General features: G+C 34.8%; 1 protein-coding gene across 5 annotated transcripts in view; it reads right to left on the bottom strand.

Annotated features, from left to right (window-relative positions):
• The window catches only part of EXOC6 (exocyst complex component 6), a 193,852-nt gene that overhangs the window by 113,528 nt on the left and 61,000 nt on the right, over positions 1-19,324 (bottom strand). For all 5 annotated transcript variants that reach the window (XR_008685777.2, XM_055425072.2, XM_055425073.2 and 2 more), the window contains exons 6-12: positions 15,416-15,620; positions 12,251-12,403; positions 10,163-10,231; positions 8,529-8,612; positions 3,310-3,356; positions 3,069-3,189; positions 1,528-1,599 (exon numbers count right to left, since the gene is read on the bottom strand). Coding sequence is in view for 4 of the 5 variants with exons in the window: in XM_055425072.2 (XP_055281047.1) it covers positions 1,528-1,599; positions 3,069-3,189; positions 3,310-3,356; positions 8,529-8,612; positions 10,163-10,231; positions 12,251-12,403; positions 15,416-15,620 (751 nt within the window). In the remaining variant the exon portion in view is untranslated. The remainder of the gene's footprint in view (positions 1-1,527; positions 1,600-3,068; positions 3,190-3,309; positions 3,357-8,528; positions 8,613-10,162; positions 10,232-12,250; positions 12,404-15,415; positions 15,621-19,324) is intronic.

Here is a 19,324-nt window from a genome sequence, read left to right as displayed (position 1 = left end):
AGGCCCCAAATATTAAGGCAGTCTTTAATAAAACTTACTAAAGTTTTCTTGCAGAGAGATCAGTATTACAGGTACATTAGTCACAAAATTTATGAAAGAAAAAAAATCCCAAATTATTCTGGTTTTATAATATAAGCCATACAAACTAATGAAGATATAAGGCAATAAAATAATTTACTAAAGGAGCTTGTGGTATCTTCTCCTTAGGTTTAAGAATAAAATAGATAACTATTATTCTAGGATGGACTCCTGTGATAAAACAAACAGTTTAGTATTTCCTAAAAGTAAAGGTCACTCAGTTGTGTCCAACTCTTTGCGACCCCAGAATACTGGAATGGGTAGCCTTTCCCTTCTCCAGGGGGATCTTCTTAACCCAGGGATCGAACCCAGGTCTCCCACATTACAGGCAACTGAGTCACAAGAGAAGCCCCAGCATTTCCTAAAGCACTTTATATGAAGCTCTAGATCGAAAAGATACTCTAAGGGAAAAAAAAAGATTTAAGAGCCAGATATGTTGGGAAAATGCCACATAATCACCTTACCTTTGGAAATGTATGCTATAAACTTGCTTATAGTAGAAAAATCTCTTTTACTTCACTCTGCATTTTCCAAACATTTTTGACCATACAACTAGTAACATGCTTTGGAAAATGCTGGTCTATATTTCATAAAAAGTTATTCCAGCCATAACAATCCCATAAATTTAAGCACGGTTGAAAACTTATCAATCAAACATCAATCAATCAATCAAATTTATCAAAAATCCCATAAGTTTAAGCATGAAAACTTAATCAATTCTTTATTATCTGTGATCAAAGATGAGGGACAAGTTCAAAACTTTGATACTGATAACCACAAAGACAATGAGTTTTCAGACAATTCAGTTTTAATCTTATTTTAAAAAGAAAAAAACTCCAAAATGCAAAGTAAAGTGATCTGCTTACAGTCATAGCACACTTGAAATTAGGAAGGAAATGAGCACATACAGCTTTCAAACTAGCATTTATTTTCATATACAGTATCACATTTAAAACTCAAAACAATTCTGAAAACTAGTAATTAATAAATCCACTTTCACAAATGAAGATCTGAAGTTCAGAAAACTTGTAAACATACAATTAGTCAACAGCAAAAGTTGAACATAAACTCAGGTCTCTGTGATTCCACAGCTCATGTTCATTATCCTCAGGCAGAACTTTAACATTCTAATTTCTAGTTCAGGGTTTTTTCCACTACATTGCATACTTTTTTTTTAACTGCAAAAATACTATATCTACTCCAACAGAATGACCAATATTTTAAAAGATGATACTATTCCCTGATCTCTGTCCAAGCTTCATAATCAGGAAGGCGGTAGTATGAAAAGTTCTGCGTGATAGGAGAATATCAATACATAAGTAAACATTTGATTATTACTAATTTACTACCATTAAGCCACAATACAAGAAATGAGTATGGTATACACTATATTTTGAATAGTTTTATGTGCTCAAATAGCCATTAACTGACTATCAGATTATTACCCACCTGTAGAGTATCTGCAAATATTACAATGAGATTCTTCAGCTCCAGAACAAGATCAGGATCAGTGCAATAAGACTAGGAGAATGAAGGGTAAGTGGGGGTAGAAACACAAACAAACAAACACACACCAGAGTCACTTGGTTAAAAATTAAGAAATAAAACTTGAAAAATTTTCCTTAAATTTGCTTGACTTACAATAAATTTAAAGTCTTGATTATCAGATTCACAGCTGACTTCCTCTATTCATTAAAAAATTCTTAGGGAAAGATCATGACATGACAAACCACTTTAGGTACTATAAAAAAAAAATTTTCCTGAAATTTGCACACACTTACTTTGGTCAAAGCAACACTGCTTATATTTCCAAAAAAGTCTTTAGATTTTAAGGAACTAGTTATTTCAAATTGAAAAGATGGTTTATATTTCTACTTTTCAATTATTTATTTCTTCTATTATAAAAGAGATATAATCAATATATTTTTCTAAGTGACAATTTAAGTATTTTCTTAGTAATCCATCAAAGGAAAATAATTAATTTCAAAAGGATAGTGAAATTCACTTATTCCCTTAATAGCATTTAGTAAGATTTTAAATGTGATATATTGCATTTAATATAATATGATTCCATACATGATGTCATGGAATTAATAGGGAGCATACTACAATATTGCATATTCATAGCTTGTCTGAATATAAACCATGATAAAATATATTGTTCTTTATTATATATGACAGAAAAAGTTGTAGTTCATTGGACAGTGTACCCAGAATCTATGTCCCTGATTAGTAAAAATATAATGTATTTATAATCTAAGTATCACTTAAACTAATAATCTTTCTTCAAAATATTTTCAATCTCTATTCTCAATAATAAAATTCTAAATAATAGATTATAAAATTTTAAGCTTGGGAGATTTTACTGAAGGCAAACTTCCAAAATTATCTTAAGAAAAAGTCCACTCTAAGAAATTATTAATTTCACTAGTCCTTATAACATAATTTTTACTTCCGCAAAAGGCATATTATAAAAACATTTTATCATTTTACTTTTCTTCATAAAAAGTTTTCATTACTTAAAGATTCCCTATTCCAAATGAGTTTAAATTTTGACAACTGCATATTATTTTTAGGACATTTATAAGTGTACTACTGCAAATAAGCTATAAACATTGAAGAACAAGTTCTATTGAGTTTTAATGGTGGAGTTTATTTTGAAAACAAAGAATGTGGAATGATAATTAAAAACCCTTTTTTCATGGTGCTTTTCAGTGATCTAATGAAGAGGTCAGTTGAGACTAATGAGAACAGCATAATTCTCCATCTTCTATAATGCTGGACTGAAAGTGTCTTCAGAAGCCCCAGTCAGTTGCAAAATCACAGCTCAATATTACCACACAAAGGCCTAACATTACTACCTCCAAATCTGATAATTATCAAAAAAATGTAGAACTAATCAAGGTACAACTTTCTTTTGACACTATCCAATTCATAAGTTCTTGAAGTGACTGAATTAAAAATTTAGTAACATAAATTATCTAACTTACTGAATGAGCTCTAAGGACAGCAATTATCTTTGAGAGGGCCATGTTCCAAAGTTCATCAGTGTATGCCCTGGTTACTAATCCTTGGGTCACATGTAAAATGTGATCTTCCACCACAAAGAACCTAAAAACAGCAATTGCAAAATAACAAGTTGAAATAAAATTCAAACCTAAATAGAAAATAATTAGTTCTGACATTTAACACAATATCAAAATAATATTTGTTGCCAAATTAGATACATACCCTACAATTTGAGTGAAATATCTTCTATAGCCATCAACTGTTTCATGCTTTAAATGAAAAATAAAAATCAATTTAAAACAATAGATATCAGTAACATAAAAGTAGTTTCAAATCAGTACAACCTTTGTTAACAAATATTTATTGAGAGTCTACTATAAGAAGCATATATTTTAACGCACGAGGGATACACTGGTAAATAACAAAAAGTCCTTACCCCTCATGGAATTTGCATTCGAAAAGAGACAAAATAAGCAAATTAAAAAGTAAGAACCTTCGTCTTAGCAGGCTAATTCAATCCACTATCATCTCTCACTTGGCCTATTACATCATTCTCCTACCTAGCCTTCCAAGCTTTCAGGCTTGTTTCCTCAGTCTATTCTCCAGACAGCTGCCAGAACAATACTTTTCAAAAATAACTAAATAAATATATCGTTTGCTAAAAATCTTCTAATGATTTCTTATCTGATTCATAAAGTCAAATTCCTCTGAAATGATCTACAATTTCCTATTATTCATAATTTAAACAAAAAGAAAATATTTGATTATTTGAATTTCATAAGAGCTTATTACATGAAATATTTCAATTAAGTTCAAATATTGTATTTTATTTCATGAAAGTGACCAAATTTTCAAACATCTGGATTTTTTTCAGGGAGGAGGTTGTTATTACACTTTTGGCTTAAAAATACTATGATCAGAGAATAGAGTCTACATGACATAAAAGTTTGATGTCTTGATACCTGCTTTATAACATAGTATGTTGCCACATTTTACAGTGTTCAAACTGTACTTTTAAAAAGTGTTTTTACAGGTGCTGAAACAGAATTTTTTTTTTTTGGCCATGCTGCCTGGCTTGGGGGATCTTAGTTCCTCAATCAGGGATCAAACTGGGCCCATGTCAGTGAAAGTGCTGAGTCTTAACCACTGGACCACCAGTCTATTCAGTTCAGTTCAGTTCAGTCGCTCAGTCATGTCCAACTCCTTGCAACCCCATGAACCGCAGAACATCAGGCCTCCCTGTCCATCACCAACTCCCAGAGTCTACCCAAACCCATGTCCATTGAGTCTGGGATGTCATCCAACTATCTCATCCTCTGTCGTCCCCTTGTCCTCCCACCCTCAATCTTGCCCAACATCAGGGTCTTTTCAAATGAGTCACCTCTTCACATCAGGTGGCCAAAGTATTGGAGTTCCAGCTTCAACATCAGTCCTTCCAATGAACACCCAGGACTGATCTCCTTTAGGATGGACTGGTTGGATCTCCTTGTAGTCCAAGGGACTCTCAAGAATCTTCTCCAACACCACAGTTCAAAACCATCAATTCTTCTGCGCTCAGCTTTCTTTACAGTCCAACTCTCACATCCATACATGACTGCTAGAAAAACCATAGCCTTGACAAGACAGACCTTTGCTGACAAAGTAATGTCTCTGCTTTTTAATATGCTGTCTAGATTGGTCATAACTTTCCTTCCAAGGAATAAGCATCTTTTAATTTCATGGCTGCAATCACCACCTGCAGTGATTTTGGAGCCCAGAAAAATAAAGTCAGCAACTCTTTCCCCATCTATTTCCCACGAAGTGATGGGACCGGATACCATGATCTTAGTTTCCTGAATGTTGAGCTTTAAGTCTATTAGATAAGCCTATTATTAAACATTTTCTGTATTCTTACTGCTTTCTTTCTAATGGTTTATAAGATACTAAAGCATCCACAATGCCTATGGATTTTTTAATTTACCCTTTTAGTTGCAGCAATTTTGCTTTAAATACTTTGAGTCAATGTTATCAAGTACTTATAGATTCAAATTAACATTTTTTATCAGCTCTAAGATGAATTTTTTATAACTTAAGCTTTTAAAATTATATTTAACTATATACTGTTTCTATTCTTCTAATGGTTACAGAAATTATATTATGCATACTTAAATAATCAAACTCTAAAATTAATTAATAATTTTATTCTTTTCTGGATAATTCCAAAACAGTTCAGTTTCAATAACTTCCTAATATTTATTCTATTCACCTTAATATTTATGCTATTGTTATTGTGCATTTTGTTTCTATCTTGTTTTAAATTCTATTCATAATACTGTATTAATATTATTTTCTATAGTCAATACAGATTTATCCATATATTTATACTTTCTTCGCTATTCATTTCTTTTAGCATCTCATTTTTTCTATTTGGCATCACTTTCTTTGTGACTACAGTCTCTTCTTTCCTTCTAAGGGCGTCTCGGTAACAAACTCTCTTTCTCTTTGTCTGAAAATGTCTATCTTTGTTCTTGTTCCACTGAATAGAGAATCCAGGTAGACAGTTCTTTCCCTTCAGCATTGAAAATACTCCACTGTCTTGTTTATTTGAAAATAACCTCTTCTCTCCAGGTATTTTTAAGGTCTTCTCTTATTTTTGTTTTTAAAGTCAAATTTATTGTTATAATTTACATAAAGCAAAGTTAACCTTTTTTACAAATGAGAATCCAATGAGTTTCGACAAATGTAGACATTTGTGAAACCACACCAGAATCAAGATAGAGAATATTTCTATCTTATAACAAAGTTCCCCTTATGCCCCTTTGTAGTGAATCACTCTGCCCAATCCCTAACCCTTCACCACTGATCCCATTCTATCTTATAGTTTTGCCTTTTCAAAAATGTCATATAACACAAATTATACTATATGTAATTTTGTTGTATCTGAATGGCATCACCGACTCTGTGGATATGAGTTTGAGTGAACTCCGGGTGTTGGTGATGGACAGGGAGGCCTGGCATGCTGTGATTCATGGGGTCGCGGAGAGTCGGACATGACTGAGCGACTGAACTGAACTGAACTGAATGCTTTTAAGATTTATCCATGTCAAGAGGATCCTGAGATACACCAAATATGGACTGTGAACCAGGCAAATCAAAATGACTGGCCAAAGGAAACCCAGAAGAAATGCCCTATATAAGTGATTTCAATTGCTACAAGAGAGCGACTCAGGGACCCTCTCTGTGAGCTCACCTGTGTATCTATCCACACATACTATACTTCTTTTCCTCCTAATAAACACTTTACTTGTTTCAAAAAAAAAAAGATTTATCCATGTCATTGCATGTATCAGTTCCCTTTCTACTGGTGAGTACATAACATTCTATTATGTAGAGGTACAACTAACTATTCACTACCTCATAGACACTTGGAATGTTTCTAGTTTTTCGCATTTATGGATAAAGTTACTAAAATATTCATATATAAGCCACTATGTAGATACATTTTCAATTCTTATGGGTAAAAACAGGAGTGGGATTTCCGGGTGATATGATAAGTGTTTGCTTAACATTATAACAAATTGTCTAACTATTTTCCAAATAGTTATAATAGATACAATATTCATACCCATCAGAAGTGGATGAGAGTTCAAGTAGCTCTCTGTGATATTGCCTAGATAATTTGTTCAGGTCAACTAATTCATCAACTGTTAAAAGTTGTTCACAAAATTTTTCATTTTGGCTAATATATCTTTATTAGGTGTTCTTCTTGATTTTTTTCACATTTTTTGGGTAATTCCTTTATCGTTTATGGCTCCCTATTGAGAAGGGCAAACTTTTCTTTCTTTAAATATAATAAATACTGTTATTTTATATAAAATACTGTTATTTTATATTCTATGCCTAATATCTCAAATATTGAAAGTCTTTTACAATTTATTTCTCTTGTCAATATTTCTAAAGATTCTCACTTGTTCAATAATTAGTTCTAAGTATGAGTTGTTAATTTTCCTATTGAAACTTTAACTGTGGATATTGTTTAACTTGGTATGAAGGTTCAGAGAAGATCTGCATTTGCTTCTAGTAGACACCTGGAGACAACATCAAAACGGAACAACTTTAAATTTTCAGCCTGAGATTTTTTTTGACAATCCAAGTAGAATGAAATTGGATTGCAAACACATGTTAAGAACTGCTTCTTATGAATTACTAGGGATTTTTTCCCTTTGTTCACTCAGCACCAGGATTTGGGATAGGCAATTTTCTTTAGTGTGTTTGGCAGAAAGACCTGAGAGGTTTTGCAAGATGGCTTTCTCTCTAGGTCATCCCAATAATGAGCTATAATTCTTTGGAGTCTCAGCCTTGCAAAGGAGAGAATCTCTCATCACCCTCTTAGGGTGACTCTGGGCTTACCCCTCTATACTTCTACGTCCTTAAAACTCATACTTTCCCATTTAGCAGATCCCCCTGAGGGAAAAAGCTACATTTAGTGCTTCATTGGGGCTTTACCCCAGGGTTCAGTGGTAAAGAATCCGCCTGCAATACAGGAGCCACAGGAAACGTAGGTTCAGTCTCTGGGTCTGGAAGATCCCCTGGAGGAGGGCATGGCAACCCACTCCAGTATTCTTGCCTGGAGAATCCCATGGACAGAGGAGCCTGGCAGGCTAGAGTCCTGAGGGTCGCAAAGAGTCAGACATGACTGAAATGACTTAGAACCCATGCATAGTGTTTCATTATGCCTGTCTGGATTTGTCTTCATTTAAGTTTTCCTGTTTTGTTTATCTTATATTTAGGTGTACTGAGGTATAAGTTACATCAATAAAACTCTTTTTCATGTGCTGCTTCTATGAGCTTTCACAGATATATCTAGTCACATATGTATCACCATAACCAACATATAGAACAGTTTCACATTGACTTAGTAGTTTTTTCACATTATGGATTATTTTATTTCATTTTTTCCTTATTTTTCTACAGCAAATATGTCAACAATTTTATAGCCAAAAAATACATGTATTCTTAAGAATGACTGATAAAAATCCCACAAACATAGCCCCTTCAGATTACTTATTTAGTCTTTGTCAGGACTATACTTTCCTATGTGATCCTCAGTGCATGTAAAAAGAATTTAAGATTTTAAAAAATGTTTTATCCAGCATCTTTAGTTGTTTTTTTCAGTAGAATACTTAATTAAGGTACTCAGTCTATCATACTGTCAGAAACTAATTACCACTCCCTGACATTTCATATATTTACTTGTCTTATTTATTTCTGTCTTCCCTAATAGAATGTAAGCTCATGAGAGATGGGACTCATCCATTTGAACTACTGTAACCTTCACACCTAAACCAATTACTGCAAATGGTAGGTATTCAATAAATATTTGCAGTGGAATGCATGTTCTGAAGAAATTAAAGGGGTTAAAAACTGACAACATAATCAGTTCAAAATTTCTACATACTTACCATATTTGACTGGGTTTGCAATACTAGTCTTGCCTGTTTCTTTCTTTGTTTTCGGTAATAATTTTCAAATGTTTCCTCATCACCCTAAAATAAAACCAGTAGACTAATAAAAACACATATAACACAAACACATTGCTAAACAGATAACTTCTTTATCCCATAAGGGTCATTTTTCAGTTTCTAACAACTAGAATTAAATGTGGAATGGTATTTCATATTGAATACCAAGAACAAGCTTTTGGCATTATAGTTCATAGACAGTTACCTTGTTTGGAGTCATGACAATTAAGAAAACTAAAGGGAAGTTCAAATAATTTGATAGTTGCCCAACTTATCACTTAGGCTTTATACATTTTTGACTGACCAAAGAAAATACGGCTATCAGTGAAGGAAACTAAGTAAGAAAATTAGCTATCAATCCTCAACTTCTGAACATGTTATATAAGAACTACGCATATCTCACCACAGGACAATATATAGTGTTTCTAACACGGTATACCATTAATCTGCATCCAACAACAGCCAGGTATACATGATTCTTCAGTTTACATGGAACATTCTCCAGGATAAAGCATTTGTGATGTCGTAAGACAAGCCTCAATAAATTTAAAAGGACTAGAATCATACAAAATATGACCTCTGATTTAATCAATGGGATTAAATTAGGAATCAATAACAGAAGAACTTTAGTGAAACTGACCAACATGGAGATTAAACTCCATCTTGGTGTTTAGTTATTTAAACTAAATTAGTTATTTAATTCCATTAAATAACTAGTGGGTTAAAGAAGAAATCACAGGAAATTAGGAAATACTTTGAGATAAATGGAAACAAAAACACAATACATCAAAACTCAGAGACTGCAGCTAAATCAGAGGTTAGGAGGAAATTTACAGCTTTAAATGTCTACGTTAAAAAAGAAGAGAAATTTCAATTAATATCTTAAACTTCTACCTACATGAAAGAAGTTGAACGCACAAGGCCACATATATGATGATTCCATTTATATGAAATACCCAGAATAGGCAAATTCACAGAGACAAAAAGTAAATTAGTGCTTGTTAGGGACTGAGGTGAGGGGAGAGTAAGGAGTGACTGCTAACACATAAGAGGTTTCTTTTGTACTAATAAAATGTTCAGAAACTATTTGTAATGGTTGCACATCCATGTGAATATACTAAAATCACTAAACTATATATCTTAGAAAGGTAAATGTTTGGGTATATGAATTATATCAGAATAGTGCTATTTTTAAAAGGATAATTGTTCAACCAAAAATGAAAACAATGTAGTCTGGCATAACAAATATAGAAGGAACATATTTAAAAGTAACTGTGATACAACAGTACAGAGCTAAGAAGGAAGAAATGCAAAGTTCTTTTAAATACACATGAAAAGTATACTTCAAAGTACATCATAAGTTAAAGAAAGAAGTAAATGCCTCACACACAGTGGATACTTTCCAAATAAATACTGCATGTAGATTTACAGCTCAATGAACTTGTAGTCAGCCTTCAGAAAAGCAGGCCTAAAATGCATACATGTCTTTTCAATAATATAAGTATATGCACCCATATGTGCACACACACATATATGTATACATACACATATACACGTATACAAAAGATACTTACCAGAACAGAATAAATGTGCAAACATTGGTAAACAGGGGAAAAATCAACAAGATCTTGTACAGTTAAGACCTGAAAAAATAGAACAATTTTTTCAAATTATAGGTCAAACTACTAGTCTGCTATTGAATAATATAAAGTTAAAATTAGACAAGAAGATTTCATAGATTCATAAAAAGCATATAATAGAAGCACAATGCCTTTTTATTATGTTTTGGAACCTGTTCATACCTTATTCTTTATATATATCATCATTGTTGATTATTTTAGGTTATAGGTCAAAATGCAGGGAGACTATATATCTTTAACATGCTTCATAGATTATCAGAAAACTGCTATGGATAACTAGACATATAATTACTGCTTCTGAAAAAGACAGTGCTCAAATGTATGACTTAGTTACAGATGAAGTTCCTTCCCTTATGTATCACTTATCAATATTTCATCAAATTTAAGATATTATCACTATTATTTTATGGAACACTAAAAAAGAAAAAAACACTACCACTTGAAACTATTATATCATCAACTTTAAGATGTATCGTGATTCTGAGACGTTAATAGTATTTTTAAAGTACACTTTACAATGAAAGAAACAAAGTAATATAAAGTTTCCCACACTTGTGAAATAAACTCTTTTTAAAGGAACACATTTCCATTCTTACAAATCCTCTGAGTGAACTTAAATTATTTTTATTATAGAGTTACTTATTTGTGAAAATGAAAGAAATAAAATGTAGTAATAATTAAATAGATCTGAAAGAACAGGGAAACAACAAAGTTTCTCTTAGAGTATGGATTTAGGGGAAGGGGAAGATGGCAATGCTTCCAACAGTTGAAAGATACACAAAACAGATTCAGGAAAATTGAGATACAAAAACTAGATGGTTCATTTTCACCATTCTGAATTTCAAGGAAGAAAAGACAGAGATTCTCTGAATATTGATTAAGAAGAACAAAAAAGCAGATTTAAAAAATGTTTATTTTATTCCAAGGGACCATTCAGGTCACATTAATTCCACAATTAGAAAGACATTAAACCCTTTAAGGCAGTTTATTTGTCTGTATATCAGACGTCCACTGTATATGTAAATATATGTATATACATACATACAAATATTAACATATATATATACACACACACTCATAAATACATATTCACTTATCCTCAAAGCATATAATGCAAATGTACACACTGAACACTCAGTGGTTCCCACAACCACAGAGAAGCCATGGACACATACATTTATATGGTTCCTTTTTAATCAATCAATTAAAAGTTCTTACTATACCCTAACAGTGTCCTTAAAAAAAGAATTTAAAATCTCACTGACAAACTTATAAACAATTGGGAATACTAGACTTCTTATGGTATTAACTAATTCAAAAGGAATTCAACGGAAAAGATAAAAAGTAGGCTCAACAGATGACTTTGTAGAAAGAATAAAAGAAGCACTAGGACAAGGAATGAATTTGAACATACAGAATAAAAGAAAGAAAATATTTAAGGACAATTGCAAGGTTTCTAGACTTAATAAAACTTTTAAGAAATTAAAATTTTAACTTTAATCTTACTAAAATTACTTTGTACTATCTCAGCACCAACCAAAGAAAAAAAGAATTAGTCTAAATGTCAAGGTTAAGCCATCATGCAATTAAATGTTTGCCACAGGTAATTAAATTATGAGTGATCACTACAAAAAAATTAAATTTATACTTTTACTGTTAATTATTGCAGAACACCTAGGTTAAATTATTTGTGGCTTACAAATATAATCTATATCTTATCTATGTTATATATGACATCATCTATATTTCATTATCCATATCTTATATAGATCATCTATATCTGTCCATTATGCAATCTCACAATTTAGATGATTCTTTTGTTCTAATATCATTACAAACTGATCTACTTAAGTTCACTTTACACATGGCAAGACTCACAGAGACATTACAACTTAAGCAGAAAAAACTACCCAATAATAGATGAGGGAGGGAAGAAAGAAAGAAAGGAAAAAGGGAAGAAAAGAAAGGAATGAAGGACCAGATAAAAACAAAAAAATAGAAAAAGAAACAAATTCCCATCACCTCCTCTTCATTCTCATCCTCTTCCTCAAATGCATGTTTCAATACAATTTCATTCCTTTCTTCTGGAATTCTATCATTTATATACATAGTCTTCCCAAATTTTAGATTATTTTGCTTCTGTGGAGTAACAGTGAAGATTTTCTGCTGCTGTGCCTATTTGGGGAAAAGAAAAGTTCAGATTATTTGAAAAAATATTGTGGTCAAAACTGGTTTAAGAATTTCTTCATACTTTTTCATCTTTTTAATGTCTGGAGGTGCAGGCTCTGGAATGATGTTCCATTTTTTATTCATAATTTATTTGTACCCTCCTTCTTTTTTCAAGAGTCTTGCAGGGGGTTATCAATTTTATTTGAAAAGATTAAGAATCAATCTTCATCTTTGTTGATCCTCCCTACTGTATTTTGCTTTCTATTATACTGATTTCTTCTCTTGATTATTTCCTTTCACTTTCTTTTCTTCAATTCTATTTTATTATGGTAAGCACATTTAACATGAGATCTACTCTCTTAAATTTTTAAGTGTACATATTCAATGTGTATATCAATAATTTAATACATTATGCTGATAGGTATAATAGTTACAGAAGACCTCTACAGCTTGTTCATCTTTTTTTTTTTAATGGGCACACCAAGCATTTTGTGGGATCTCAGTTCCCTGACCACGGATAGAGGCCAGGCCCACAGCAGTGAAAGCCCAGAGTCCTAACCACTGGACCACCAGGGAATTCCCTAGACCTTGTTCATTTCATTCTGAAATTTTATGTCTGTAGATGAGCAACTCATTTCCCTCTGGCAACCACCATCCCACTCTTTGATTCAATGAATTTGACTAATGTATGTGTATGCATGCTCAGTCTTGTCTGACTCTTTGCAACCCCATGGACTGTAGCCCGCCAGGCTCTCTGTCCATGAAATTTTCCATGCACAAATGCTGGAGTGGGTTGCTATTTCCTACTCCAGGAGGTCTTCTCAACCCAGGGATCAAACCTGTGTCTCTTGCATCTCCTGCATTGGCAGGGGATACTTTACCACCTAGGAAGCCACTTAGGAGCCACTTAGGAAGCCTCAGGTCAACAAGTGATTCAATTATTTTAATGACCTTTGGTTTGGAGCACTGTCAAGATTTTATAAAAACTGCTGCTGCTAAGTCGCTTCAGTCGTGTCTGACTCTGTGCGACCCCATGGACTGTAGCCCACCAGGCTCCGCCGTCCCTGGGATTCTCCAGGCAAGAACACTGGAGTGGGTTGCTATTTCCTACTCCAGGAGGTCTTCTCAACCCAGGGATCAAACCTGTGTCTCTTGCATCTCCTGCAATGGCAGGCGGATACTTTACCACCTAGGAAGCCACTTAGGAAGCCTCAGGTCAACTAGTGATTCAATTATTTTAATGACCTTTGGTTTGGAGCACTGTCAAGATTTTATAAAAGAATTACCACTAATTCTTTTTTAAGAGGAAAACTAAAGACATAAACTTAAAAACACTAGAAAAATTTTAAAGATATGATACCATTCTGGAACATACATAAAATATGCTGCCTTAACTCCAATGGATTATTTGTATTAAAAAAATGTCTACTAACCTCACAGAAAATTATGATATCAAGTTGCAAGCTTATTTCGTTTTCCACAGAAAGCGTCCACAGTTTATGAACACTTGAAAAGCAGAAACTGTTATCCCACAACTGACTTAATTATTGACAAAAATGAGTATTTATACAGATCAATCGAGAAACTTTATATTTTCTTTTATGCATTTTAGTGATACTTCATTGTCAGAGATTGAAAAAACTATAGGATTAATTCCAGCATTTTAATCTCACTATATAATGCCTAATTAATGCTTTGGTAGCTCTGACTATAAAGAATCCAGCTGCAATGCAGGAGACCCAGGTTTGATGCCTGGGTCAGGAAGATCCCCTGAGGAAGGAAATGGTACTTGATGCATATTAGTGGAACATTCTCTATGTTAGGAGAGGTCAGATTGTAGCTGCTCTGTTCTGTTAGCATGTAGAAAGTTTACCCACTACTGTTATTCAGACCTTTCTACTCCCAGATAATCAGACCATGTACATCACAGAAATCTAGCTCTCAGTTCAGTTCAGTTCAGTCGCTCAGTCGTGTCTGACTCTTTGCAACCCCATGAATCACAGCACGCCAGGCCTCCCTGTCCATCACCAACTCCCAGAGTTCACTCAAACTCATGTCCATCGAGTCGGTGATGCCATCCAGCCATCTCATTCTCTGTTGTCCCCTTCTCCTCCCGCCCCCAATCCCTCCCAGCATCAGAGTCTTACCTGGTTTAGACCTAATTCTCATTCAGTTCAGCTAATACTCCTTCACGTTAGGACACTGTTCAGTTCAGTTCAGTCGCTCAGTCGTGTCTGACTCTTTGCGACCCCATGAATCACAGCACGCCAGGCCTCCCTGTCCATCACCAACTCCTGGAGTTCACTCAAACTCATGTCCATCGAGTCGGTGATGCCATCCAGCCCTACCCTCACCTAAATCTTGATGCTGGCTCTAGAGGCTTGTACTTAAAATCATTGTCCCTTCTCACCCATTAACATCATTAACCTATCACTGGAAAAAGAAAAATCAGAATTCTCTTTCTCCCTCTGTGCCCAGACTTATTTGATATTCAATTTCTGTAGTAAAAAATAATTTATTTAGAATATTGCTTCCAAACTCTGGTGGCTCAGATGGTAAAAGCATCTGCCTACAATGCTGGAAGCCCGGGTTCGATCCCTGGGCTGGGAAGATCCCCTGGAGAGGGAAATGGCAACCCACTCCAGCATTCTTGCCTGGAAAATTCCATGGACGGAGGAGCCTGGTAGGCCACAGTCCATGGGGTCGCAAAGAGTTGGACATGACAGAGGAGCCTGGTGGGCTATAGTCCATGGGGTCATAAGAGGCTCGGACACAACTTAGCGACTAAACAAAGTAAAGGATAAAATTGAAACAAGCATTTTATGTAACTAAAAAAAAAGTAAACTTTGGATATATTCTATAACCTAGATTATTAAATACCATCAAATTAAAATTTTCCTTTTAAAAAATGTGCATATCTCCATAACTGAGTTACTCTGTTGTACAGCAGAGATTGACACAACATTGTAAATCAATTATATTTCAGTAAATAAATAAAATTCTCCTCTGTATTCTCACCTGTTTCATTGCTGTTTCACCTATTTTGTCAGAATGTTTTCGAATGCTTTCCAAGAAGTCTTTGAGATCAGACATGGAGATTTCTTTAATATCTTCACGGAGCTTAGGAAGATTTTCTATCATTAGCTGACAAAACCGGTACTGACTAACCCGGGGAAAATACACATTCTCTAATTGTTCCATAGTTTTTAGAGCTGAATAATACCTGTGAGAAGTTAAAAAAGAACACTCTGTAAAAGTTCTTATTATATTTATTTTACAAGTAAGACCAAATAATCATTCCATCACTTCCATCAAAAATGATATTGTTATAGCTAAGGTAAAAAAAATTAACATTTACTTCTATATACTAATGACAAACTATAAGCCACATGAAAAAGCTGCAGGAAGAAAATTCACTAACAAACAATTTTTTACTTCATTTCATCTAAATCTACAACATCACAAGCATTATCATAGTCATAATATATATATCATATTAAATCATATCATATACATACATTAAATATATATGGATAGTAGCTCCAAATTTTTAATTAAATTATTAGATATATGATTTCATTATATCTGTCTTATCCACATCTCCTACCATCAAAAAAGTACCTAGTACAGACTTAAAGTAAAATACATGTAAGGAAATTAGAGGTATCACCTCACACTGTCAGAATGACCCACCTCACACTGTCAGAATGACCATCATCAACAACTCTACAAACAATAAATGCTGTAAAGGGTGTGGATAAAAGGGAACCGTCTTACATTGTTGGTGGGTTTGTAAACTTGTACAGACACTATGGAGAACAGTACAGAGGTTCCCTTAAAAACTAAATATAGAGCTACCATATGATCCTGCAATCCCACTCCTGGGCATATATCCAGAGAAAACCATAACTTGAAAAGATACATGCACCCCAGTGTTCACAGTGGCACTATTCACAACAGCCAAGACGTGAAAGCAACCTAAATACTCATCAACAGAGGAATGGATACACAAAGTGGAATATTACTCAGCTATTAAAAAGAATGAAATAATGCCATTTGCAGCAACATGGATGGACCTAGAGCGTGTCACACTGAGTGAAGAATGTCAGACAGAGCAGAGAAATATTGTAGGACATCCCTTATATGTAGAACCTAAAAAGAAATGATACAAATGAACTTATTTACAAAATGGAACAGATTATCCACAGACTTAGATAACAAACTTACAGTTGCCAGGGGAAAAGGGTGGGGGTAAGGGATAGTTAGGGAGTTTGGGATTGACATGTATACACTGCTATATTTAAAATGGATAACCAACAAGGTCCTACTATACATAGCACAAGGAACTCTGCTCAACATTATAAGGCAGGAAGGATGGGAGGGGAGTTTGGGGGAGAATGGATACATGTGTACATATGGCTAAGTCCCTTTGCTGAAACTATCACATCGGCTGTATTCCAATATGGCAAACAGATGGGGAAACAATGGAAACAGTGACAGACTTTATTTTCTTGGGCTCCAAAATCATTGCAGATGGTGATTGCAGCCGTGAAATTAAAAGATGCTTGCTCCTTGGAAGAAAAGCTATGACCAACCTAGAGAGCATATTAAAAAGCAGAGACATTGCCACCAAAGGTCCATCTACTCAAAGCTATGGTTTTTCCAGTAGTCATGTATGGATGTGAAAGTTGAACCATAAAGAAAGCTGAGTGCCAAAGAATTGATGCTTTTGAACTGTGGTGCTGGAGAAGACTCTTGAGAGTCCCTTGGACTGCAAGGAGACCAAACCATTCAATCCTAAAGAAAAGTGAAAGTGAAGTCACTCAGTCGTGTCCGACCCTTAGCGACCCCACAGACTGCAGCCTACCAGGCACCTCCATCCATGGGATTTTCCAGGCAAGAGTACTGGAGTGGCTTGCCATTGCCTTCTCCGGCAATCAATCCTGAATATTCATTGGAAGAACTGATACTGAAGCTGAAGTTCTAATACTTTGGCCATCTGATGAGAAGAAATGACTCATTAGAAAAGACCCTGATGCTGTGAAAGATTGAAGGTAGAAGGAGAAAGGAACGACAGAGGATGAGATGGCTGGATGGCATCACCGATTTGAAGGATATGAGTTTGAACAAGCTCTGGGAGTTGATGATGGGCAGGGACTGCATGCTGCAGTCCATGGGGTCACAAAGAGTTGGACACAACTGAGCGACTGAACTGAACTGAACTGATATCCCAATATAAAATAAAAAACTTTAAAAAAAGAAAAGAATCGGGGATATTACACTAGAGCTTAAGATTTGAGATTAAATTTAGGAGTCATCCAAATATAAATCCAGGTACTTTTTAAACAAATGTGAAGTGACAGTAACTAATAAAAAACAATTTTCGTCAAACCAAATACAACTGTGTGCTAGCTCGATTCTGTAGGTCACTTAATTTGCAACCTCCAGTTGATCAGTAGGAATAACATCTGCCTGTACCCAGTGTTTCATTATCCCATGTGGACACCCATACTTACAAAAACATATGGCAGGGCACCATAAGCCCAAAAAAAGAGAAGTAGAGACTAAATTGGAGAAGGCAATGGCACCCCACTCCAGTGTTCTTGCCTGGAAAATCCCATGGACAGAGGAGCCTGGTAGGCTGCAGTCCATGGGGTCGCTAGGAGTCAGACACGACTGAGCGACTTCACTTTCACTTTTCACTTTCATGCACTGGAGAAGGAAATGGCAACCCATTCCAGTGTTCTTGCCTGGAGAATCCCAGGGACGGGGGAGCCTGGTGGGCTGCCATCTATGGGGTCGCACAGAGTCGGACACAACTGAAGCGACTTAGCAGCAGCAGCAGCAGCAGAGACTAAATATCTAGTGAGATGGCAGACTGAATACATGTTTTCCACTTTACTCCTTTTTGAAACACCAATAATAAGATAATGAAGGGATTTTTTAAAAAGCATAAACCCACACAGATGAAGAGAAAAGAAAAAGAGTACAATGAAATTTTAGAATCTGGAAAGTTGATAGACAAGTGGTAAAAAAAAAAAATAACTCAGCAAACCTGAGAAAATGAATTCTAACAGGGGAAAACCAAGAACAAACTAATTTATTCTACAAAAACTCCAAAAAATATAAGTGACAGGAATCTCTTTGGCATTGCCTTTCTTTGGGATTGGAATGAAGACTGACCTCTTCCAGTCCTGTGGCCACTGCTGAGTTTTCCAAATCTGCTGGCATATTGAGTGCAGCACTTTCACAGCATCATCTTTCAAGACTTGAAATAGCTCAACTGGAATTCCATCACCTCCACTAGCTTTGTTCGTAGTGATGCTTTCTAAGGCCCACTTGACATCACATTCCAAGATGTCTGGCTCTAGGTCAGTGATCACGTTATCGTGACTATCTTGGTCGTGAAGATCTTTTTTGTACAGTTCTTCTGTGTATTCCTGCCACCTCTTCTTAATATCTTCTGCTTCTGTTAGGTCCATACCATTTCTGTCCTTTATCGAGCCCATCTTTGCATGAAATGTTCCCTTGGAATCTCTAATTTTCTTGAAGAGGTCTCTTGTCTTTCCCATTTTGTTGTTTTTCTCTATTTCTTTGCATTGATCACTGAGGAAGTCTTTCTTATCTCTCCTTGCTACTCTTTGGAACTGCATTCAGATGCCTATATCTTTCCTTTTCTCCTTTGCTTTTCGCCTCTCTTCTTTTCACAGCTATTTGTAAGGCCTCCTCAGACAGCCATTTCGCTCTTTTGCATTTCTTTTCCATGGGGATGGTCTTGGTCCCTGTCTCCTGTACAATGTCACGAACCTCCGTCCAGAGTTCATCAGGCACTCTATCTATCAGATCTAGTCCCTTAAATCTATTTCTCACTTCCACTGTATAATCATAAGGGATTTGATTTAGGTCATATCTGAATGGTCTAGTGGT

The sequence above is a fragment of the Moschus berezovskii genome, chromosome 12 (genome assembly GCF_049115385.1).
Source record: "Moschus berezovskii isolate FMDL1 chromosome 12, NW_MosBer_1.0, whole genome shotgun sequence".
Lineage (NCBI taxonomy): Eukaryota > Metazoa > Chordata > Mammalia > Artiodactyla > Moschidae > Moschus > Moschus berezovskii.
The sequence above is the reverse complement of the archived record's forward strand: the minus strand, read 5'-3'. Positions and strand labels throughout refer to the sequence as shown.